The sequence below is a fragment of the Haliaeetus albicilla genome, chromosome 9 (assembly GCF_947461875.1).
Source record: "Haliaeetus albicilla chromosome 9, bHalAlb1.1, whole genome shotgun sequence".
Classification (NCBI taxonomy): Eukaryota; Metazoa; Chordata; class Aves; order Accipitriformes; family Accipitridae; genus Haliaeetus; species Haliaeetus albicilla.
In genome coordinates, this window is record NC_091491.1 from 30,914,097 (window position 1) to 30,936,686 (window position 22,590).

At 47.0% G+C, this 22,590-nt stretch overlaps 1 protein-coding gene across 2 annotated transcripts; it reads right to left on the bottom strand.

Moving 5' to 3' along the window:
• Positions 1-202: 202 nt before the first annotated feature.
• Positions 203-20,742, bottom strand: CLDN16 (claudin 16). 2 transcript variants are annotated; one of them, XM_069792411.1, is made up of 5 exons: positions 20,108-20,742; positions 6,577-6,679; positions 6,153-6,317; positions 4,874-5,065; positions 203-4,526 (listed from the first exon to the last, which is right to left on the bottom strand). In XM_069792411.1, the coding sequence occupies exons 1-5, from the start codon at positions 20,147-20,149 to the stop codon at positions 4,387-4,389; spliced, it is 642 nt and encodes a 213-aa protein (XP_069648512.1). In that variant the 5' UTR covers positions 20,150-20,742; the 3' UTR covers positions 203-4,386. The 2 variants fall into 2 exon arrangements, with proteins under 2 accessions (XP_069648512.1, XP_009914649.1); XM_009916347.2 differs by lacking the exon at positions 20,108-20,742 and adding an exon at positions 11,400-11,519.
• Positions 20,743-22,590: the final 1,848 nt, after the last annotated feature.

Below are 22,590 nucleotides of genomic sequence, written 5' to 3' on the forward strand. Positions count from 1 at the left end.
CTGAGGTCTGTAGCTATCAGCAAAAGTCTGGGCAGCTTCTGAAACCACATCCCACTTTCCCAAGGGCTGGTCCTGTTTGTGCTGCTGCCTTTTGCGTGTCCTTGCAGGAGAGCAGTGATTTCCCTCACAGGAGTCAGAGCAGGTCACCTGGCAAAGCACCTTTCTGGGCAAAACTTGGATGTGGGTTAGAGAAACACGACACTCAAAGGCAACTTCATTTATTATATCTCACTAATGTTACAATATGTAAGGAAAACAGAATTCTGAAGTAACATTCTTATCTACTGAAAATAGTTGTTCAGATCTACTGAATTCACACCAAAATCACATTACAATGTGTGTGAAAAGGCAGGAAATCCATATTTTGGGAAATATTCATGTAGCTGCAGTCGGAGATAGTCTACTTGACAACGTCACTGTAAGAGTGGGTCCTAATTACAGCCGGAGTTATTAAGAGTCCTTACGAACACGGCTGATCGAGGTAGTGAGAGGACAAACTATTGCATGCAGAAAAGGACAGCCATTGCAGATGTCATTGTTTTATTCTCTCTCTCACTTGTGTGTATCAAAATGGGAAATCAATACCTATCTGTAAGGCATGAAATCAACTTAGCAAAGAGCTTACCTACAAGATTTTGCAATTTTCCATAACCTGCAACCAACCAGAGGCCTGGCAGACTGCACTGAGCTGTATGCTGCCAGTGGAGAGGGCAATTGGGAGCCCCAGGTTCAAGGAGACACCACAGGGTGGGTACAGCAGGGAGGAAACCCAAGAATCTCAGCTCTCAGCTAAGTCCCTGACTCTGCCTATACCCTGGGAAATGAAGCAACAGGACTGAGATGCCCAAACATACAAAAATACTCCTTGGAAGTTAGTGAAAATCTGGAGAAACCTAAAAGGCTGTTGACACTGAAGGATTACGTGTTGGGCCTCAGCTGGAAATTGCAATTGAGCAAAGAGCCTTGGTAAATCATCAATGGCCATCAGGAAGGCAAAGTCAGTCTATTGTCATTGCTAGCAGGCTGCTGCTGAATGGGATGTAGGTAGGTATTAAGGAAATACCTTAATATCTGAGCTCATCTGCAATGTCTTTAGCCTTAGGGACTGGTTGCGATTTTGAAAGAAAAAAAAAGTCCTGTGTGCTTTCTGGGAGGTTTCTTGCTAATGAATAAACAACCAAACTAAAATAGATCTGCATTGTGGCATGGTAATGAGCTAATGAGGAGTGAGTATTGCAGTCATGAAATCAGAGTCAGAATTAAATCAAACAGTGAATTAACAATTAAATATTAACAAGTGATCAAAACATCAGATAGACTGTCAGCAGGATTTGAATAATGAAGCAATGCAGCATTGGACTGACTGTTACACAACATTAACCCAGCAAACCTAAGGGTTGCTGTGACCTTTTCCTAGTCCTCTTGCACAGGAGATAGATCCGCAGAAGGTATCATAGCGTGTGACTAGAACAGAACCATGGTTAAAGAATTAACCCTTATTCTACATAGATACTGAAGAAGAGAAAGGCTCACAAATGTTTATGCAACATTCTTTGTATACATGTATATTTAAGGATGGTGCACCCTGAGTTAAGGCAGTATTTGGGGTATGCATGTGCCTTATTTGTGTACTCCCAGGAGGAGCACAGGGCTGCAGGGACTAATGAGCCCAGTCTTCTATATTCACCCCTGACCAGGGCATACATGTTTAATCCCAAAGTGTCTGGTGAGTTGCTGCTTGGTGTGACCCACGTGTTGCGAGTCACAAAACACCTGCCAGCACCTTAAAACAAGCTGAAGACCATTAGGACAAAGGCCCAGAAGTATCCTCAACTACAGTTTACAGGAGAAAAAGAACAGGAGAAATCAGTGGTCTGAGATCTGCAATTACACCTGGCTAGCAGGCAATCCCAGACTATTCCTCCTCTGCTAAACAAGAAATAAATCTTCCAGCAAGAGATAATCCTCATGCCTCAGAAAAAGCTACAGAAAACAGCAACAAGAGGCTGGTGGTTGCCCCTGAGTGTTAGCGGTGAGGGCTAATGTGCCGGCTGCATTGTCTGGGAAGGATTTGATTCAGGATCTTGGTCCAAGTATGTCTTTGCTCAGTACCTCCTCCCGAAGGAGCGTCTCTGCGCTGGCTGAGTCAGGCTGGGGCAGCCCGCAGCGTCGGGGCATCTGTCCTCCCGTGGGGAGGCTGAGGCAGCGTTGGCCTCCCTGGGGAGGAGCAGGGATGCACAGATCTGCCTCTGCAGCCGGTTTGCCCTCCCTCTCCTTCCAGGCGTATCCCTGAAGGAGCAGGGGAGCAGAGGCACAGCCCAGAAACCAGACCCACAAACATCCCCCGAGCTTCCTTCCCCCAGCGTGGCATACCAGCTCCAGGTCTTCTGCTCCAAAAGCCCCGCAGCAAATACATGTTTCTGACGTGACTGTGAAAAAGTTAAAAAAAAAAATTAAAAAAGCTCTGATGCAGCTTCCTGCAATAACAGGCAGAAATTCCTGTCACCTCCAGATCTCTTTATGCATTCTTGGTGTAATCCGTGAATTCATCATGTCGCTTATAACTCTTGTATTCCTCATGTCCCAGGACTTTGTAAAAAAGCCTCCATCACTTCTCCTACTGTGTTTACATCTGTTCAATACAGCTCGTCTGTTGGCAATAAGTTGCTTTCAGTTTGGCTAATATAAATGTCTGCCAAGCAAAGCAGCATGAACTCTGCAGGCACAAAGCCTCCCTTGCCTGGGCAACAGTGCTGCCGCGAGGGCTCTTGCTGAGATGGTTGTGTTATGGTCTGAGCCTTGTGGAGGTGCTTGAGCCTGTAGCAAAGCCATATGGACCTGCTGTTGTCCCGTCTGTCCCAGGGCCTGAGTGTTACTTGATTAGGAGCCACGTCAGGACTGGGTTATGTTTTTACCACTGCTGGTCAGTTCTGTGCTGCAGCCCAAGATGCTGCTTCGAGGACAATCCATGAGAGGACTCGGTCCCTCCTCCTCCATTGCAGGGGCTATCAGAGGTACCCTCTGGGACACAGTCCACTTCATCCACAGCCATCCCATCTCCCTCTGGTCCTCATAACATAAGGTTTCACTTCATATTGCCTGGAGGTAGGAAGGGAGTTTCTCCATCCAGTCCCCCCACCAAGCGGTCACTGGAGGAAGCCTACCTCTGGTGGGGCCTCAGTACCGATGGGTGTGCACACCCTCCCGAGACTCCGCTGTTGTTTCTCTGCTTCTCCTGAGCAGGTATATCTCTGTGCTGAGAACATTTTCTCACTCCCTGGTGCCCGTGACGGTATGATGTGGTGACCATGGCAGAAAGGACTGGATTTGGGCAGTTCCTACCAACCCTAAGAAAACTATGTCTCAGCTTTTCTTTCCTTGAAAGGCATGGAAGAAGTTTCGCATCCATTCTTAGGGTACATGTTAAACCACACTGGGGTTTTTTTCACCCACCCTAGCGAAGACATGGCTGGTGCTCTAGCCTCACCCAGCCTATGGCAGCTTGGATTGCAGCAGGGTATAGCAGTCCTGAACTGGATTTAAATATCTTTTGATAGAAAGGAACAATAGATTTTGCTATCATTTATCCTAGTTTCTAGCTGGTATAGATATATTGTCATGCACAGGGTCAGATCTTGGATCTTCACTCACTTTGTCTTTAACCAGGCAAAATTTTTACTAAGCAGAAAGAAGCTCGCAATTTCCAGATCTCAGTGAGTCTAGAGCATCTGTAACGTACATTTTAACATTTACTGAGAAAGACTGTGTTTTGCAGGGAAGAATGCACCTGAATTTGCAGTGTTTCCTCAGTGCAGAGGTTCACGGGCCAAAGAGAGGGCTAGGCATTTAACACAGCTCTTTATCTTCTGCTGAACTCTTCAGCTGCCTTTAAGAGGAGCAGACCCCCATGCTGGGTGCACAGGGTCCAGGTGTTGGCCAGAAGATCAGTCCCTCTCTTCTCCTGTATTTTCTGCTTTGTATGTTCTGTCAACACATTGCCAGACAGGGCATCTTACAGTTTGGGGGTCTTCATGTTGAACACTGGGGTCTGATCCAGGAGTGGCTGATTTAACTCACTTGTGCTGATAGTGTTGAGCCAAATGCTGAAAGAGTTTGTGTTGCTTATTTCAGTTGGTGCTTCTGCAAGTGGCCTCAGCACTCAAGATAACAGGAATCCCTAAAGCAAGATCTCCTCAGAGATTACTTTCTTGTAGGAGGCGGAATCGGGGGGGGGGGGGGGGTAAGCTGTCATAGTGCAAACATTGTAGCATACAGTACATCCTTGAAATTTAACTTTGCATCTGTATCACAACCACAGGAACTTGGGTCTCTGTGCAATCCAGTACAAATAGAAGTAGCGCTCTTTCTGGAGCACTCACCTCCTCCTCACACTCTTGTGTCCACTGCATACATTTTGGCAGTAGCTGTTTGAGAGGATGGCAAATGCATGTTTGTTACGATTGTCCCAGCTGAGGAATAGCCTTTCCTCAAGGAGTAAGCAGAGTGGAATCTTCCAGAGCTGGTCTCTGTGAGGCACAGGAAGAGAAATAGGATCTGCTAATGAATGCTTGGTGACATGCAGCTGCAAAGCCTCGAAATGCAGAGAAAGCAGCACTCCAAGATATGACATAATAACACTTTTTATGTCTTACTTACACCTCAGCTCCCACCTGAACACCTTGATGTGCTTTCTAGAGCTGCTGAAATAACGCTATTCCCATTTTACAGCTGGAGATATTGCTACTGGGGATGAGCAACCATCCTGAAGAATGTCCCTGAAGGACTTTCCCCACCCTGTGTGCCTGTAGCAGGCCCTGAGCGATGGCTCTATCTCTGAACTGTGTTCCAGCCCTGCCACCTTTCAGTTCCTCACCTCTGAAGAGATACATGCAGCAGGTGAGCAGGGCCCCGGATAAGAAACAGCCAAGTGACCCCGCCATGCCAAGCCAGCACGACCAGCCAAACTTGTACTGGATGCCGAGAAACACGTTGTGGAAGACCAGAGAGGACCGCTCCACGTAGACATCAACGGCGTACCACACCGAGCCGGTAATGCCTGGGAGACCTGCAGGACAGGAGGGAGGCGCCACACAGAGCTCCCAGGTGGACCATGAGGAGATCACCAATATAAAATCTGGAGTTATAGCCTTTTGTCTGCTGGGTCAGACTTTAGGATGGACAGGTTTTGACCCCTGTTTTGTCTCAGCCCAGTAACTTTGGCAGATTCACCCTGGTTCCTACTGATATCAGCTGGAGCGCTGTCAGGCAGAGGCTGTACCTCGCAGCTTGGCCCTCACGGACACCGTCAGCACTGGTTGGCAGCACTCAGGTTTCTGCAGTAAAAGGCGGAAAGCTCCTCCCTTCTAAGCTTGTTTATCAACTCGTAAAGTTGCTTCAAGAATTTAATTTTCTAATCTGTTCTGACTTTCAGAACTTTGTTTTTCAGACAAACTTTGGGAGGTGAATGGAGGATGTGTAAAAGAACCTCTCAAAGTATTTTACATGTGGTCCCAGTGGCTGGGGTGAGTTATGTGTTAAATCTGCTTACACTGAAGCAGAGGTAGATGTGCGATATTGGCATAAAGTCAAATGAAATTACTTGGTACCTAGTTGGCTGTCTACCTGGTTTTGGCATTTAAAATTCTCCCACTGGCTGTAACAGCAAAGCACCTCAGTCAGTTGGGTATTTATCACCTAGGAGGAACAGATGTGTTATTATCCTTTTATTAGAGATCGGCTGTAGAAATTTCGGGCTAAAAGTGACTTGCCCAAGGTCACACAATCTGTGGCAGAGCCAGGAACCAAACCAGGATGCCAGGACTTTCTAATCCTTCAGCAATTCGGTTTCTTTGTCTTATCAACAACACTGACTTCTTCACAGTGAAACAGCAGTAAATGGAAGTCAGTCAACTCAGAGTCAAGTCACCTGGTCAATACATGAAATGAAAGCAGATAAACTCAACTATGTGCTGTTAGGGGCAGGCAGTGAACAGAGGAAGCTATATTGCACAAATAAAGCAAATAAAGATCCTTCCCCCATGTTAACCCTCTAGAAAATCACCAACTCCTCTCCTCAAAATAAAAGAAGGCTTTAAAGCTTCCCCCCTTTGCTAAAGGGTGTCCTGCAGGATGGGGACGCAGCAGGGGAATACCTGCAATGAGCAACGTAATTCCAGACACCAGGCAGATGCGGAGCTTGATGAGCGGCTCATCGGGAAGGAATTTCACGCAGTCCAGTCCCAGGACAAGGAAGAGAAATCCAAATCCTGCCAGGATATCTGCTGTGATCATCATGGCTCGGGTCAGCACCAGCTTCACTGCAGGACAAAAGCAGATCATTCTAGTGCACAAGGAATGGAAGGGTGGGTGGGTAATGGGGTCAAATCCCATAGGAACATTTTTTTCTGTGGTAAAGCTTTCTCCAGCTTCCCCTGGGAGCAATACCTACTGAGAAAAGAAACATGGCTCTGATAGGTATGTGCACCAAATTATCTGTCACTGAGTAGAATAGATGCTCTTTTTGTCTGCACTCAGGTGTCCCCGCCACTTGTAGAAACACCTTTGACTCTTACATACCAGGGTGTTCGGCGAAGATGGAGTCATACTCATCGCAAGTTTGGATTCCATCAAAAACGTTTGTCACACATTCCCACCACAGGCCACGGCATTTTGTACTCACCTACGGGTTGAGAAGAGAAAGAAGACTGTAAGTTTATATATCCACCAACCCATCAGATGGTCAGCTAGACCCTTCAACAGAAATCCTGGTCCAGTTACATCGATGGCAAACTGGAGTTACTTAACTTGAAGAAGAAAAAAAGCAGCAGGATACAGAAAAAGGACAATGTTTTCTCTGTCCCTACTAATGGTTTTAAATTAGAGCAGAAGAAATTCAGACTGGACATTAGGGGAAAAAAAGCTTTCCTATTGGTAGAGATAAAAATTCTGAAGGAAATTTCTGGAGGAGCTGGGGGGTGGCTGACAGGAGAGATCTAAGAGCAGGTTTGATCACTCCTTGCCAAATGCTTGTCTAGGCTGAGCTGGGCAGGGCTATGGACCAGACGACCTGAGACTTGGCTGTCCATGCTCCCCTTACACCATCCTCCTGCCAAGAAGAAGCAGCTCAGAGGGGAGTGTTACTGGTGGGGCAGGCGTTGCACCAGGAGCCGGACGCCCACAATGGGAGGTGGCCACAGCGTGGTAGAGGAGTGCTTTGCTGCAGAGCAGAGGTGTGGATGTGAGCCCCTCTCCAGACACCTGTAGAGGGCTGCCCCAAACTGACTCAGCCATGAACACTGGCTGAAAAATGAGGGACAGCCGGCGCTGATCCTGGCCCTGGGGCTCCCAGTACGCTGCCGGCTTTGGGACCATGCGTACCCGAGCCACACTCATCGCTGAGACATCCAGACTCGGCCAGACGTTGCAGTAGCATCGTGGCTAATGTCTCCGCTGTCCTGAAGCTGTAGATACCATTCCCAGCCCAGCCTTCCATAAATCACTTTAATATGGGAGGTATTTTCATTACCAATGCAAATATGGCAACAAGCACCTCTAAAACATTCCTGGAATTGCTCATACAAGGAGCAGAGTTAATGTTAGTGCAGCTTTGGACTCCAGCCTGTCCCACTGCTGCCAGCGACACCCGCTGCAGTTAATGGAAGGAGAAACTCTCCCAGAGAATGGGTTTCATGCAGGGGAAGGGGACCGGGCTTGCTTGGATGATGCAATTCATTTTTCTTGCACCGTGTAAATCACAAAGCAGATAATAACACAGCTCAGCCACTTAATAAAGTCTCATTCAGGATGTATTGAAGTCCGTAGCCAACTGCAATATTTTCTCCACAATATAGTGTCCGAGCCAAACTGCACACCTTCTCTGAAAATTGACTCACTACTTCAGACTGGCAAAAAAAGATACTATTTATGTTTGAATGTAAACAATCTACATGTTTTGTTTCATGAAGATGAAAACTACTTACAATTTCTGAGAATTTCAGGGCAGGTTTAATGAAAAATATCCCCCCCAAAATGAGAAGCAGTGCTGGAAAAACCTGATTTCATTGCTTCTGTGTTTTTCAAGAGAACAATGTTATGTAAAACAATTTGCCATGTTTACATTGGATGTAAGTTTTTACCGTGGCCCTCTTAATCCAGCTGCAGCTCCTCTTCTATCTTAACTCACCACCGTTCAGGCTGTGCTTGAAATTAGCATATTGTTATTAAATTACATTGTGTTCCACTTGTATTATATCACCTCATGTTCCTCCCAAACCACCGTAGGCTTATTCATACTATTCTGTATTCAGCTAATACTCTCAGTTACTTCCTCGCTTGCTTGCATTAGTATTGTTTTTTAAATCTTACAAGCAGCTTCTTCATCTAAATTATTTATAAAGAGACTAACAGGATTCCAGGCTTTGTCAGCCTCCAATGAAAACAGAGGTCTTAAGGTGCAACAGTTGTGATCATGGTCTAGCTCACGAAACAACCCCCTTCCCAGATTAGAAAAAACTTCATAAATGTTTTGTGTTTCTTGGGGTGTTTCAGTTGTCACCTGCTCCTGCTAGTGCTGAAGATGGGCAGAAGCAGGGATCAGCCCATCTCTGTGCAGCACACGCACAGCCAGGGATACACGTCTCATTGCCTGCTGCAGGAGGGATGGGGACAGACGTCGGAGGGGAGACCCGTGGCTGGCTTGAGCCACTGCTGAGCTATTCTGGTTTCTGTTATCTGCTGCTTAACCTCCTTGGCCATCCCTTGCTCCTCTCTGCTTTGTGCACCGTTTGTCCTTCTGGTTGTTAATCTGCTCCCAAACCACCCTTGGGCGCCTGCCCTTGCCCAGACAGCACAGACCCTCAGGCACACAGGAACTCGCTGCTGTAAATGGAAGAGGGATCAAGGCTGGCTGGGGCATCATGTGGGGGCATGGATTTCTCCATCCCATGGCTGGGCCCATGCACCATGTTGGTAGCACTAATGCCCCGTCCCCTGTTTCCCCCCATAGCAAATCCGCTCCAGGTTCCCTGGGCACCCAGCCAAGGACTCCCGGAGAAGCTAAGCATCACGGCCAAACTCCTCATCTCCCACTTCGATTACGAAACACATTGCCACGACCTGCTTTCCCTAACACAAGTATGCATGTGAAACATAAACTGCATAATGACTGTAATATATACATAATTATATCCTATGCTTAATGTATAATTAATATTAAAATAATTCTAATACAAAAAAATGACAGAAGCACTTCCCCTTCTGGGGAAAGCACAGAAAACAAACAGGTGAGCTATGTTAGTCACAGTGTTTCACCGCACTGTAAAAAGATGCCAACATACAATGATTACAAGCCCAGCACGAGAGTAAAACAGGCAGCGTTTAACAGTAGTGGTAATATTTTTAATCCGCCTGCAACAGGGAGGGACTGTGTACACAATACAGTGCTTGTTGGGAAGCAGATTATGGTTTTTTTCCAGCACAAACTACTGCAAAAATTGACCCAGGCTTGTCTTGACGCTCACACGGAATGCACCAGCTTAAACCACTGTCTGTGTTGCCATAACTTGGTTGTTTCTGAAGGGGAGGCAAGGGGCTGTGAGAGCTAAGCGCTGGCTGGGGTCCCCGCGGCTGTTCCCACGCTCCCTGGCCTCTTTCTTCTGGGCTGCTCCTCTCCAGTGGGACCACAGCAAGGGCTTCCTCCTCCCCACATGCTGAGGGCCAGGGTCAAAGCCAGGCGACTTTCTATGCTGGAGGATTGGAGTTCCTTTCTCCTGAAGTCAAAGTTGCCTGAATTACCCTTTTTCTAGCTGAAAACAGGAGTCACTGCAGACTCCATGCCTTTCTGGCCATGGATGGTTTACCTGCATTCTCCTATTTAGAGAGGCAGTGAGTCATTTGGGCCATTAAGGAGATCAGTCGGTCAGGTATTAAGGCTGGGGGCATTTTTCTCCATTATTTAGTATTCACACTCAGAGCAGGAATGTGAGAGTAGTGGCTGCTAATAACCAGACTGGGTGTTAATGGAGCACTTTGTGACAGCCCAGCACATGTGCCTTTGTGCCAAGAAGACAAGGTTACACAGCCTCAGGGTAAAGGACTGGATCTTTCCTGGACCCACTTTGCTCAGGAGTTGGGTTTCCCTCTTCTGTTTTACTTGGAAATGGTGGCACAATCTGGGATCCATTTGGCTTTTCTGAGTATACTGATATCTTCAGCTGACTCCAGGTGATTTGCAGCTTCCTAAAATGAATCTAAAATATCTCCTAAATTAAGATGATAAACAAAGAGTGATATCCTAGCCAGCGTCAGTGGGTGCACACTGTTTTCCCGGAGAAGTGGCTCACTGAACAGACACACTGACCATCAGCAACCTCACTGCATTGGATCTATGACCACCTCAGCATCTACAACCACCTTCCAGGGTGGGACTGGCAGTCAGATCGATGGGATTTCTTGTGACATAGAGAAAAAAAAGGTATTTTTATTGTAATCACTGTCAGCCTTTTCTCAGATAATTCATCACTTGATGACGCAGCTAAACTTTGCATTGCAATCACTGAGTGCAGAGGAGCTCTTCTGGTTTCCCATGCTGGATAGCAGATAGGAAGTTTACTCCTGATATATTCAGCCAAACTCTTTTTTTTGGAAGGTGTTTTACCTTCACCGCATAAAGTATCCAGTTTACCAGAGAGCAGATTCCCACACTATGGACCTGCAGCCCTTAAATGTACAGAAAGTGCTGGCTGCTCTGGGAAGAAAAATATAAACTTGCAGTACTGAGTGCTGGAGAAATAGCAACGGTTTGGGGTCTGGAATCTCTGGGGCACAGCTTGCATGTGTGCGGCATTCTCCTACCTTGTTGTTTGCAGTTTACTTTTGCCGGTACCTTTCTCTAACACAAGAGTGCTAATGTCTGCACAAGTTCAAGAAGATATTTTTGAGTGCTGGATCTGACTCTAGTCCCCATATTCCCCATAAATTTCTGCTAGCCCTATAGCTCAATGGCTGTTAAGAAAAAGACTGGCAGAGCACAGGTGTGCATGCTGGACTTTTTCACCAAGAAGTCTGACCTACAGAATTAGAAATATTTCCAAAATATCCATGCAGGCTGGAGACACAGGATAGCAGTACTTAAGTTTGTGCACATTTAAACCTAGAACCTGTAGACCTTTCCTGAACTTAATAAGTGAGAGAAGAGTCTGGATAATAAAGTCTGGCAGAGAGAATTGCAGAAAATACTACTTTTTCCCTGCTCTTGCCAGAGTCATTCATTTCATTTTCATCCACTTTCATCCAGCACAACAGGGAAAAAGTACATGATAGTGGAGCAATGATACCGGGAACCAACCTCTCTCCAGGACATGGTTGCTTTGGAGATCAGGCTCTCCTCACCCTGATCTTACCTCCAGGGAATCATCAGCATTCACCATCCAGCAGTCTGTCCAGGTAGATGCTATCAAAAACCCAGTAGAGAAAAAAGCAAAGAAACAGCCCACATACTGGAGGAAAAACCTCATGCCAGCAGGTGATCAGCAAGTCCAGGTCAGTGAGAAAAACAGTGCCCAGCCCTTGATCTTAAAGCTGGGGTAGAGGCAGAGCGTCTGTGTCCCAGGTCACCACTACCCTCTTCCAGTGGCCATGAACAGCAGAAACTTTCCCCTCCTGCAAATGCCATCTGCTAGTGATGGCCGCAGGAGCAATGCTCACCTGCAACAGAGGTGGGAGGAGGGTGAGAGTGCCCACGGGAGCTGCTGCAGCCAATCCGCCCTGCACAGTTAAAGCTCTTGTCATGCCTGGTTGAAGAGAAATGGGGTTGTGCAGAAGTGGCATGCAGGTAACTGGAGTCCTGGACTTGCAAGGAAAACAGGTACTGTTGCAGGTTTTGGCAAAGTAGAGATTAAAAAAAAAAAGAATCAAAACTTATTCTTCAGGGCAGAAGTTTTGAGCACTGCTAAGGGACAGAACAGCTTTCGTGCACACACATGTTTATTCATGCACATTGGTTCATGCCTTAGCACTAAACATCTATAAAATGAACTGATGTAGATCCCAGGCCCTTTGGTTACCCTGTTGGTCTCTGATGCACTGATGACCTAGTTCAGTGCAGGAATGTCACTGGGAAGGGAAGGGAAAAAGGTAGCAATCATGGGCCTTCAGAGCCAACACCAACAACCATCCCAGCTCAGATATGGAGCTCTGTAACAGTGTAACAGTTGCCCAGAGAGGTTGTAGATGCCCCATCCCTGCAAATATTCAGGGTGAGGTTGGACTGATCTAGTTGAAGATGCCCCTGCTCATTGTAGGGGGGTTGGACTAGTCGACCTTTAAAGGTCCCTTCCAACCCAAACTATTCTATGATTCTACTCTCCATTTAAGCCAAATCTAGATACTTCTCATGCCCTGGACTCATGTGGGAATCTTGAACTTTTCAAGCCAGTGCCAGTTTGGGAGATTCTGTTTGGTTGGATTTTGCCTGCGCACTTACTGCCATTGCAACCTTTCTGCTTTCCTGCAGGACTCCCTGGGTAAGCAGAAGTGATGCAGGCTGCTGGGGACAGAAGGACGGGGCCTCTGTAAGGTGGCTTCTCATTCAGTGCCTCCTCTCAGTGCCATGAAACCCAGAAGGGCTCCAGGGCACCTTCCAGGAGCAGGACTAGACATTCCTCCTATCCCAAAGGCACAAATGCACAGAAACCATCACATCCTCGAGGTTTATTTTTGAAAAGAGAAGCCATAAAAGACTGGAGATCTGCCTTTAGTGGCCAAGTCTTCAAGACAGGGCTGAGGAGCAGATTCTCGCTCTGCTTTCAGCTCTGTTTACAATCTGCTTGCCCAAACTGATGGTGTCTGTCATCTCAGCTGTCACCTCCAGATGGAGCCAATCGGTACTTTTACAGAATTGCTCAAAGCTTGCTTTCTCTTCTCCGAGATTTCCCTCCAAATACAATAGCAATAAGAAGTTTATTATTCTTACAATATATAACCCACATAGTTCCTATCATAACCTCATAAGGCAGTTTTACCGTCAGAGTTAACAATCTTTTGCCTTGATCTCAGATCACTCTGCTCCTCAGAGGTCACATTGCAGAAGATGTCCTCAGCACATGCTTTAGCAGACACTAGGTAGAGAACAAAAGTCCCAGGTCAAAAAGCCAGTCTCTGCAGGATTCTCTGCTGCTTTAGCTTTTCCGCTCTTTGTTTTCTAATTCCGTTCGTAGAAGCTGACAAGTGAGGAACTTCTCTTCTTCCTTCTCTGCCAGATGCATGTCTTGATACAGTTATATGGGTAGGATGCTTTCTGCTGTTTTCTGGCATCCAAGTGCCTATATAAGGCAAAACCACCCATGATCTTCACTTCATGGCTCTCTGTGACAAGGGCAGAGTTGTGTTTCCAACAGTTCTGACCCACAGAGACAGGGCATTGGCCAGGCAGGTCCCATAAAGGGTAATGACTTTCATTAGCCACATAGATATAGATTGCATTGATATGGGACAGGTGCTGATAATATGCATCATCTTCCCATGCTTGTCTTGTACTGTGTTAATTAATCTGTGGCTGCACCAGTTTTCAAAACAAGGTATCCTAGCCAATTGTTATTAGAAGTAATTCAGAAAAAGTGGTGTGGTGAGCTCAGAAAAGGCCTGGAAAATCTGAGAGCGCCTTCCACAAACAGAAATAAGTCATCAGAGGCGGCAAGAGCAGAGTTTTACAGTAGCAGAGGATTAGCCAGGAAAAGTATTATAGCCGTATGGATCTCCCTGCCTCCTCATTCTGTCCTGCATCCAAATACAAGCCTCTTTCAGAGAGGATAAGCCCAGCTGGGGAGAATGTGGCCATTTTTCCTCATTTCGTACATGGTGAAAGTGTGCCAAATACAAGTATGATCAAGGTGGAAAGTGAAGAGCTCCCAGAGTAATAGCAGGCCTACAGTAATAGCCAGAGTGTTGTTTCTAAGGTTCTGTAATGGGTACATCATACTCTGTTCTTCCAGATTAACACATTAGATGTCCATGCATGTCAGCCCAAGGAGCAAACTCCACTAATGGATGAAGGCAGCATGTCCAGGTGCCTGTACTGCCTGTGCTTGGCTTCATCTCTCCATAACTGTCGTGGCAGTCCTGGCACGGTCTTGTTTATTTTTTGCATGCCCAGCAATTCTTGTTGCTGTCCCAGGTCCATTCACTTCCCTGTGTTCACCCTCCCTGCAGGGCAGGGCAAGCTGGTGACCCTTCCTAGAGCAGGATGCCAGCGCTTCCCTGGCCATGAGTCACTGGGCGACGGGAAGTGGCTTCACACCAGCCATTTGCACCTAGCTCAGGGCTCAGGAGCATCGTGGCCTCAGCAGCAGAGCAGGTCAGGATCCTCCAGTTTTCCCTGGTGTAAGACTGCCCCAGAGCATGCAGCGCAATGGTTTGTGTTTTTCACCTGTCAGGCCAATTAAAGATCTGGTCCTTCTTTAGGTCCATGCCTCCAAACAGTCCCATGGAACCTGCTGGAGTTACTGGAAAGAATACAATATTCTTATTCAGTAGAAACTGGCAAGGTACATATTTAATACTCTCTGTTTAAAACAAGTCAGCAATTTCGTGAAGCAGTCTGTAGCAGTTTCTCATCATACTCTGCTTTCCTAGCTTAGCATGACAGATGTCCCCTCAGCTTTGGAAAACAGTTCTCCCAGTATAACCTCCCAAGATGTCTTTGTATAGCCTAAAACCTGGCTGACGTGACTCAGTGTAGCTTTCAAATGGATTTGTAGGCTATACTATATATGCTGACTGTATCTTATTCTCTTGGCTAACTTAACATTTACAGTATTTTGACACTAACAAAAGCATTAGAGTATCCTAATACTTAATTATCAGAGCTTGGCCTTGTAGGGCTCTTAAACTGCGTGGTATCAATGCAGCATAACTTCACTAATGTAACAGCCTTATCACCTCGTCTACACACACTGCCAGCTAAGAGACAAATGCACTACGGGTCGATTGCTTTTATTACTTATTAACACAAGGTGCTCTGTGCTGTCCATTAAAGGCAAGCAATTATGTTAGAAAGCGATAGAAACTACTGCCAGTCTTGGGAGGATCATAGCTGGTTTTCATCCATCTACCTACGAAACCATTCTTGCAGCAACACCCCAACGAGGTCGCAGTACAGTGAGCAGCGAAGGGTTGTGTCCTCCCTTTACTTCCACAGTGCCTAATACATAGTGTAACAGAGAGCCTTAAGCAAGAGGGAAGCTGTGATGCTGCGCATTAATGTATGAAATATGGACGTAACTGCAAGCAAGCAAGCAGTCAGTGGTGCGACTGTTGCGTTCAGGGCCAGGGGCTTGTCCGACGGGCACGGCTCAGGAGCCAGAGGTGATGGAAAGCTTCGGGAGGGGGTTCCCTAAGAGCTCTTCTGCTGCTGTGGAAGACTCCATGGGCTTGTCTGCCCAACCCTTCCCACTCCTCGCTCCTGGTTGTACCCCCTCCATTTTCCTGCTTCATACGCCACCATCCATGGCCTCTAAGTGTCTTCATCTCCAGAGCAGTGCTTCTTGGATGTGAAATGCATACACACATGAATTACGGAGCAGTGTGTCAGCTGTAATGTACCACTTCAGCCATGCTCATATGGTCACAAAACCCTGGGATTAAGCCTGGAGTTAGCTTGGTAACCCCAAGGAAAACAGTAAGTCTTCTGAGCAACCTGTGACTTTTCAAGCAGGCAATATATAGCATTAAAAGAAAATAGGAAAGCAAAGGCATTTTCTAGTAGATATGAGCTTAAAGGATCAGTAAGTAAAAACTCTGTGTGTGTGTGTGTGTGTATGGATACTATACACACAGGTATGATGCTTTCATACACTCCTTTAAAACAGTTTTTTCAATCACTCCAGTGCAATAAATAATAAAATAAGCATTTCAATACAGTCTTTTCGGGCTCTCAAAGTACCATGCAACTTCTCTTCACAACAATAAATTCTGTTTTATAGCTGCCTATGAAATCCCACACCTGAGAAGCACATAATCTCACCCATGTGTTACTAACCCCATTGTAGAGCTGGGGAAACGGAGGCACTGACTAAGCGCCTCAGATCGAGAGCGAGGAGTCACAGCCCTGCTCCTCTTTAACACCTGGGCAGCACTCTCTGCATGGGTGTGGTAAGATCCTTATCGGTGAAAACATGCGTGACCACTCGGGTTTCCTGAAAGCAGCCACCGAGAACACACAGTGCCGTGGCTGCATACCAGCTTCACGCAGGCGTGTATAGGCAGAGGAGCTGGGCAGTGAATTGGACACACCTTTTCTCGGCATGTCAGTAGTTCCAGTGAATAGCCCTGGTCCCCAAGCACCCCTGGGGCTGTTGATGCACTGCCACGTCCCAACGGCGTCATCCTCATCCAAGCGTGTGTTTCCCAGCACGAGCCTGAACTTTCCCGTGCCCTGATGGAAAGGCGATAACATGCGAGCGAAGCACAAGGTCTGTGTCACTAATAGCAATCGTGAAGGAAGGGTGAATATTTAGCTCTTTCCGCAGTACCAGAGAAAAGCAAAGGAAGCAAGGTCCGTGGTGGAAGGGGTTTGCATTGTGTCTGTGCTCCGGCAGCTGTTTCTCAGAAACTTGCCTCACCTTAGCCTAAGCGAGAGGGGCTGCCGTACGTGCACTTCATCCTGCAGGCTCACCTGGCTGAAATCCAGCCCCTCTTGTGACTCACTTCACAAGAAACATCCGCTTCAGACCTCTGTGCCCCTCGCTCCCGTTCACCAACCTTCTTATCAGAGAGTGATGAAAGACCCTCTAGGAGACTCATTGAGGGGGGATAAAAGTAACTACTGGGTTAGAAATGCGTGGTTTGGTAACAGGGTATTTGATCTGCTATAAAAAGGCAAGGAGGGCAGAGCTGAGGCTCAGAGAAAACAGTTGCTGCTGTGATTCACAGCCCATGAGCACGGGACAGTTTCGGGACCTGGTTAGGTGAGCGTGGGTCAGGTTTGGATATGGGATCTGTGAGGAGTTTCCCTGCAGAGCTCTGGGGCTGCGACTCTCTTAAAATTAGTGTCTGCCTACCCGCCCATCACCAGTCCCTCACCACACACTCACTGTCCCCTGCTGTTTAACCCTAGCATCCAAGCTGCCCAGAGCTGATGCAGAGTGACCCCCAGGTCTGTCCCCCCACGAGGCGCTGTGCCCATGGGCAGGGCTCTGCGCACAGCCAGGCTCCGGCAAGGGGGAGAAGCCAACTGCAAACACCCCGAAGACTCCCACGAGGCCACCCTCTCGCTCCAGCCCTCTCTCTGCACGGGGAGGGGACGGGGCAGGGATGCCTCTGACCCTGCCATGGAGAAAACCAGTGTGAGCAGAGCCCCTCATGGCTCACATACACCCCATCACCCTCTGCCTTCACCTTGCAGCCAAGCTGTGCTCTAGGCTGGAGTACTAAACCATGGAGGAAGAGGAGGGAGCAAGGGGAAGGACAGCCTAATCCTTGGCGGAAACTCCCTGAGGAATAGGGAGACATGGGCAGAGCTGCAGTCCCAGCCCTGGGACAGGGGAAAACAGTGGGTGATTCCAGCCTCTGATGCTCATCTCGCCCAAGGCATTTATATAGGGAGTATCTTAAGAGCCCTCCTCTCCTCTCTCCTGCCCTGTCCTTTCCCGCACATCGGACTCTCTCTGGGCACTAGGAGAGGAGAGCACAGCATGTCCTTTCCTTCTTTCTCCAATTCTGTCCCTATTCTGCCCTGTGGTCGTGGTTCACATAGGGCTTGGGTTTCCTTTCTGTTTTTTATGGAGATGTGCTGTTCCTCATCTGAGCTCTCCCAAAGGAGCCCATCCCTCCGCCTGCTTCTGGTTTAGGCTTCATTTGTGCCTTCTTTGGCAACAGCACAGGGCGTGGGCTCACCCGAGGGCTCCCAAATCACCCATCAGCCAAACCTCTGTGTGCATCGGGCTTAAGGAAGAATTTTCATGAGCAAAGAGAGACACAGATGTGAGAGCAACACCTCCAGCCTCTGGCCTCCAGCCAGATAACTGGGGTTTTAACTCCCTCTAGGCTTTGAAATAATGACCTTGGGTTGTCAATGTGCCCTCCCAGTCCTAACGATAAAGGGTGTGTTAGAAAGTCCAGGGGAAAAGCTCCTTCTCTCCTCCTCTGCCTTGTATACATGTGCATGCACAAGCTCTGCTTCCAGTGTAGATGGGTCTTGCACTTAGCAAAGGATTTTCAAGTTTCATTCCCACATAGGCACTAGAGTAACTGGCCACATTTAAAGACTTCTTTAAATGTTTGACCCTGCTCCCCACTGGAAAATCCAGCCATGTGTGCAGCTACTGAATGCTTCAGAAATACCTGGCTCTGATTTCAGTGCCTTAAAGGGGACTGAAGCATATTAAATATCAGTACTTACAAATCCTATCGTACTGCTCCTCTCACTTTCCAGAGACAACTACTTGTTGGAGGATGGCTGTACAGTGTCAGCATATCCATAAGGATGCTGAGCAATTGTCCACTGGTTCTGGCCTGTCATAAGTTTTTCTACAGCACAGTAATCAGTGTATCTTCAATTGTTCCAATATCCAAGTACATCCCAAAAACGTTAGGTCACATAGATCCCAGAGGAATTCCTAGCAAGATGTGGAAGAGACTGAGTTCAGCAACCCCAAGAGAGACCTGAAACCTCATCTCTTAGCCTTTGTGTTGCCCCTGAACAGTCTGATCTACAAATCTTGCAGCAGTTTATGGCAGAGCCTTTCTAGGAAGGACCCTGGATCACCTTATCTTCCCAGCACTGATTACCTGACATGTCATAAGGGCTGAGGAAATGGATAGAGGTTGTGGTCCAGGCACAAAAAAGTGAGACATAGCCATATCCTGGGGTGGGAATCTTTGAGCAATCTCTAAAATGCTGACTATGGCTTGGGCTTTTCCTTGACATGAAGGTTGCCCCAAAACCAGACTCACAGGCACTTGAGCTTGATGGCTTAGTTGCTCACTGGGTGAGCAACATGAATGGTGGTAACTCTGTCTTCATGGCAGTAACTCTGTCTTCAGTATCAGCTTAACAGCAGTTCCTGTGGAGGACTTCATGTCTAGTCATCAGGCATCTTCTCTTCTTCCTCCTTCTATCTGTTTGTCATTCAATGCCCCCTCCTTCCTTCATCTGATTTCAGGAAGAACAACCTGAGGTTATTCCAAAGAAGAAAATTTTTCAGTGGTGATTCTGAAGGTGATCAGATTCTTCACTTACCAGTCTCAGGAAATTCATTCCATAACTAGGCCATCAAGCTCATACATGAGCACCGATATCACCCATCACTGAGTCCCTGGTGGAGACTTGGTGAGATGTGGGTAGAAATGTGATCCCTGCTATAACTGGTCTCTGGAGGATCAGGATGAAGACCTTGCAGGCATCAGGAACACAGTGAGAGCAAACAGGATGGCTGGATGCCAAGGGTTAGATCTCCACAGAACCCATTCCCTGGAGGAGCTGAGAGATGTTTTTTCTAATTGCACTTAGAAAAGTCTTCCATGGATGGCAGCAGGCATGAATTTTTATCTTGTCAGGACCTTGGTATACATCTCTCATGGCTCATGCACTAAGTATGACACTCACACACACACATCTGCCTCCCTCTCCCTCTCAGTCAGGCCTGGGCCTCACTTATTCTCACTGCTCCCCCTCTCCTGCCCTGGGACTCCCAACACCAGAAGCTGCTGCGCTCCACCTGGCCCTAGTGGCACATGGTGGGAAAAGTGGCCACACTTTGTGGTTGACCCTCCCAACTAGGCACACTCTCCACCTGCCACTTCACTGTTGAGCCTCTTCCCTAGATGCCCCACCACACCTGTGCCATCATCTGACAACATCATTAGTTTCATACATTTTCAGAAAGACATTTGTTGATGATATGACATAGAGCTACCTTCTACCGACAGCATGCAGAAGCAAATTTAATAACTCCCTGCTTTTCCCACCATTACCTCTCTAGTACTGTGAAACTCATTGTTTCCATTAATTTTAATTGTGTCTGACTTTTGTTTTCTATCTGGCCTCTGGTACAGAATGTCCAGTGAAAGAACAATCCTAAAATAGAAAAGTCGAAAGCAAAATAAATCCTACCGTATGGGTCAAATCTCTTGGCCTCCATGGGATGGGTTTCATGCCATAGAATCTCAATCAGAGCTTCCAGTATCACTTTGGTAAACAGCACGTGAGCAGCCAAAAGCAGGACCACCTTTATTTCTCAGCAGCTTGCTGCCTTGCACAGACAAACCCGACGATCTGTGAGCTGTGGGTAATGACACACACGGTGCAGCTTTATACATGCCAAAACCACTTGTTTACAGATGGCAATGACTTCAGTGTTTTGGGGCATTCTGAGGAACAGCCTCCGACCTTGTGGTTATTTGTGGGTTGCTGATTCAGGAGAGGAGAAAAAACAAAGGCAACAGGTGAAAACCAAGAAGCTAAGGAGGAGACACGATCTCTTCCAGAGCCCGCGCTGGAGGGTGGTTTGGAGGAGAAGCCAGGAGTTCAGCCAGCCTTCAGCCTCATGCAACTTCAGTGTGTTACATATAAGCACATTTTAACTAGAGCCAGATGAAATCCATCATGTGAAGAGTAGAGTGAAACTACTCCCAAAACTGTAGCTTTATTACAGCCGGTGAGGAAACATGAATGTTTGAATGACTGCAAGAAGAGGGTTGATTATTAGCTCGGTTTATCTCCAGCAGATTAGGAATTCCTGGTCATGTCTGCTGACCAAACACAGAGAGGTTTATAGTGTTTCTGACCCCCAATATTTGAGAAGGAATAAGTCATACAGCCCATTTTAAATCCAGTTTTCACAATATATTCCCTGTGCATAGCGAGTATCAAATAAGTCCAGTCAGTCCCTCTAACTGATGCTGCCCCCATCAACCACATATTTCAATTCCAAAGAGGAAATCTGAGCTTTCCTCCTGGAAATGGAAACTTCAATTCAGGTGTGCAGGGAAAAGCTCTGGTTTTGGTGCTATTCACTATCCTGTTACCTTTTAGGCAATAAGAGTAATTTGGAGGAGGTCCTCTCCAACAACTTTTTTTAAAACTGTGTACTGAATGGCAGTCCTGCAATAGTGAGCAGGTGATGAAGGGTTAAGCTTTCTTTGTGCTGCTGTGCTCTGCAGCCCTGCAAGCTGTGATCTTTGGCTGCTTCAGCTGCTACCATGGTCAAACACAACATCTGCCCCTCACTGTAGACTGAGTTGGACACAATCCTGACTAATCCCAGGGAAGATTTGCAGCTGGTTTAGATCCTCCTGACATCTGGGAAAAGACATCTGGGCGCTGCCTGCAAAACAGTGCTTGGAGCTAAGGTTCAGCGGGGGTGTTTCTCCTGGATGGATGGAGGAGTAAGTGGGAGAGACAAAAGAAAAAGCAGCCTGCAGATTAACAACAAAGTCATTTTAGTCATTTCTAGACAATATAAACCAGAGCTAAATGCATGTGGTCCCATCAGTCTGCCCTTTTTCCCCAGAACCTTGGGGACATCAAATGAAACAGCAAGTCATAGGTTTCAAAAGAAACGAGATGATGTACTTTCCTGTGAAACACAGAGTAAACCTGCAAAACTCCTTGCTGCAGGATGCTGCCAGTGCCAGAAGTTTCAAAAAAACAAACAGCCAAATTTATGGAGGAAAAATCAAGTGAGCAAAATTAAAGTTAGATGTACTGGCACTGGCTCAGTGCCACATGGATCAGGGTGGGCTGTAACACATTTTGGGGTAGTGTCACTATGTGCTTGTGTTATTCCCTGGCTCTACAACTGGCTGTCACCAGAAACAGCGGGCTGGGTTGGTGTTGTCTGGCCATTCCCATTTTCTGGTCCAGATGCAGAGATTGTGTCTTCGCTCAAACCAGGATCATGCAGCTGTGCCTGCTCTGCACACCTGCCCATACTTATAATAACTTATAATCAGAATGAGATGTTTCCCCTGAATACATCAGTTTTAGCTCAAGGATAAATTCAGGGCAGCCTGGGGGCCAGCTTTAGGGGATGCCAGGGCAGAGGATCACACACGACCCTGTGCTCACCAAACACAGGCATTGCATAGTGAGATCTTCCCTGAGAAACGTCTGAGAGAAGAGGAAACCAGGCTGCTGGTTTGCAAGGCTTGCAAGTCCTGGCAAGCGTTAACATTTGTTTTTGCCAGAAAGGGAAACAGGTATCATTTACTACCCACAGAGCACAAATCTCTGCTGAGTACGGAGGGGAGGTTGCTCGTCTGACTAACACCACCCAAAGGAGAGATATGACCAAGGTGTTAAGCATTTGCTCAGTACAGCAAGGACTGTTGCATGTGAGGACAATCTCTATGAACAATTAGAGGAGGCTGTCTACCTGCAGATTAAAACATCCCAGTTTGAGTTCAGTAACTGTCTATATACATGCCCCTTCTCACTTGATCCTGCTTTTGTAAAGGGCAAAAAATGAAGACTCACATATTTACTTAAGAACAGGCCAGTCACTAAGGACTGTCAGTACTGGAGTACCTTTAGCCTAGAGGAGATTGCAACATCTTGGATAAACCCAGGTCTTTCAGCTGAGATTAATGATCTGA

Excerpts from the sequence above, each read along its gene's own strand:
- CLDN16 (XM_009916347.2), bottom strand. The coding sequence starts at position 11,513 with ATGAGGTTTTTCCTCCAGTATGTGGGCTGTTTCTTTGCTTTTTTCTCT. Across the intron at positions 6,318-6,576 it reads CATCTTCGCCGAACACCCTG|TGAAGCTGGTGCTGACCCGA; the intron begins GTATGTAAGAGT and ends TTTGTCCTGCAG. Across the intron at positions 4,527-4,873 it reads CTGCATGTATCTCTTCAGAG|AGACCAGCTCTGGAAGATTC; the intron begins GTGAGGAACTGA and ends TGTGCCTCACAG.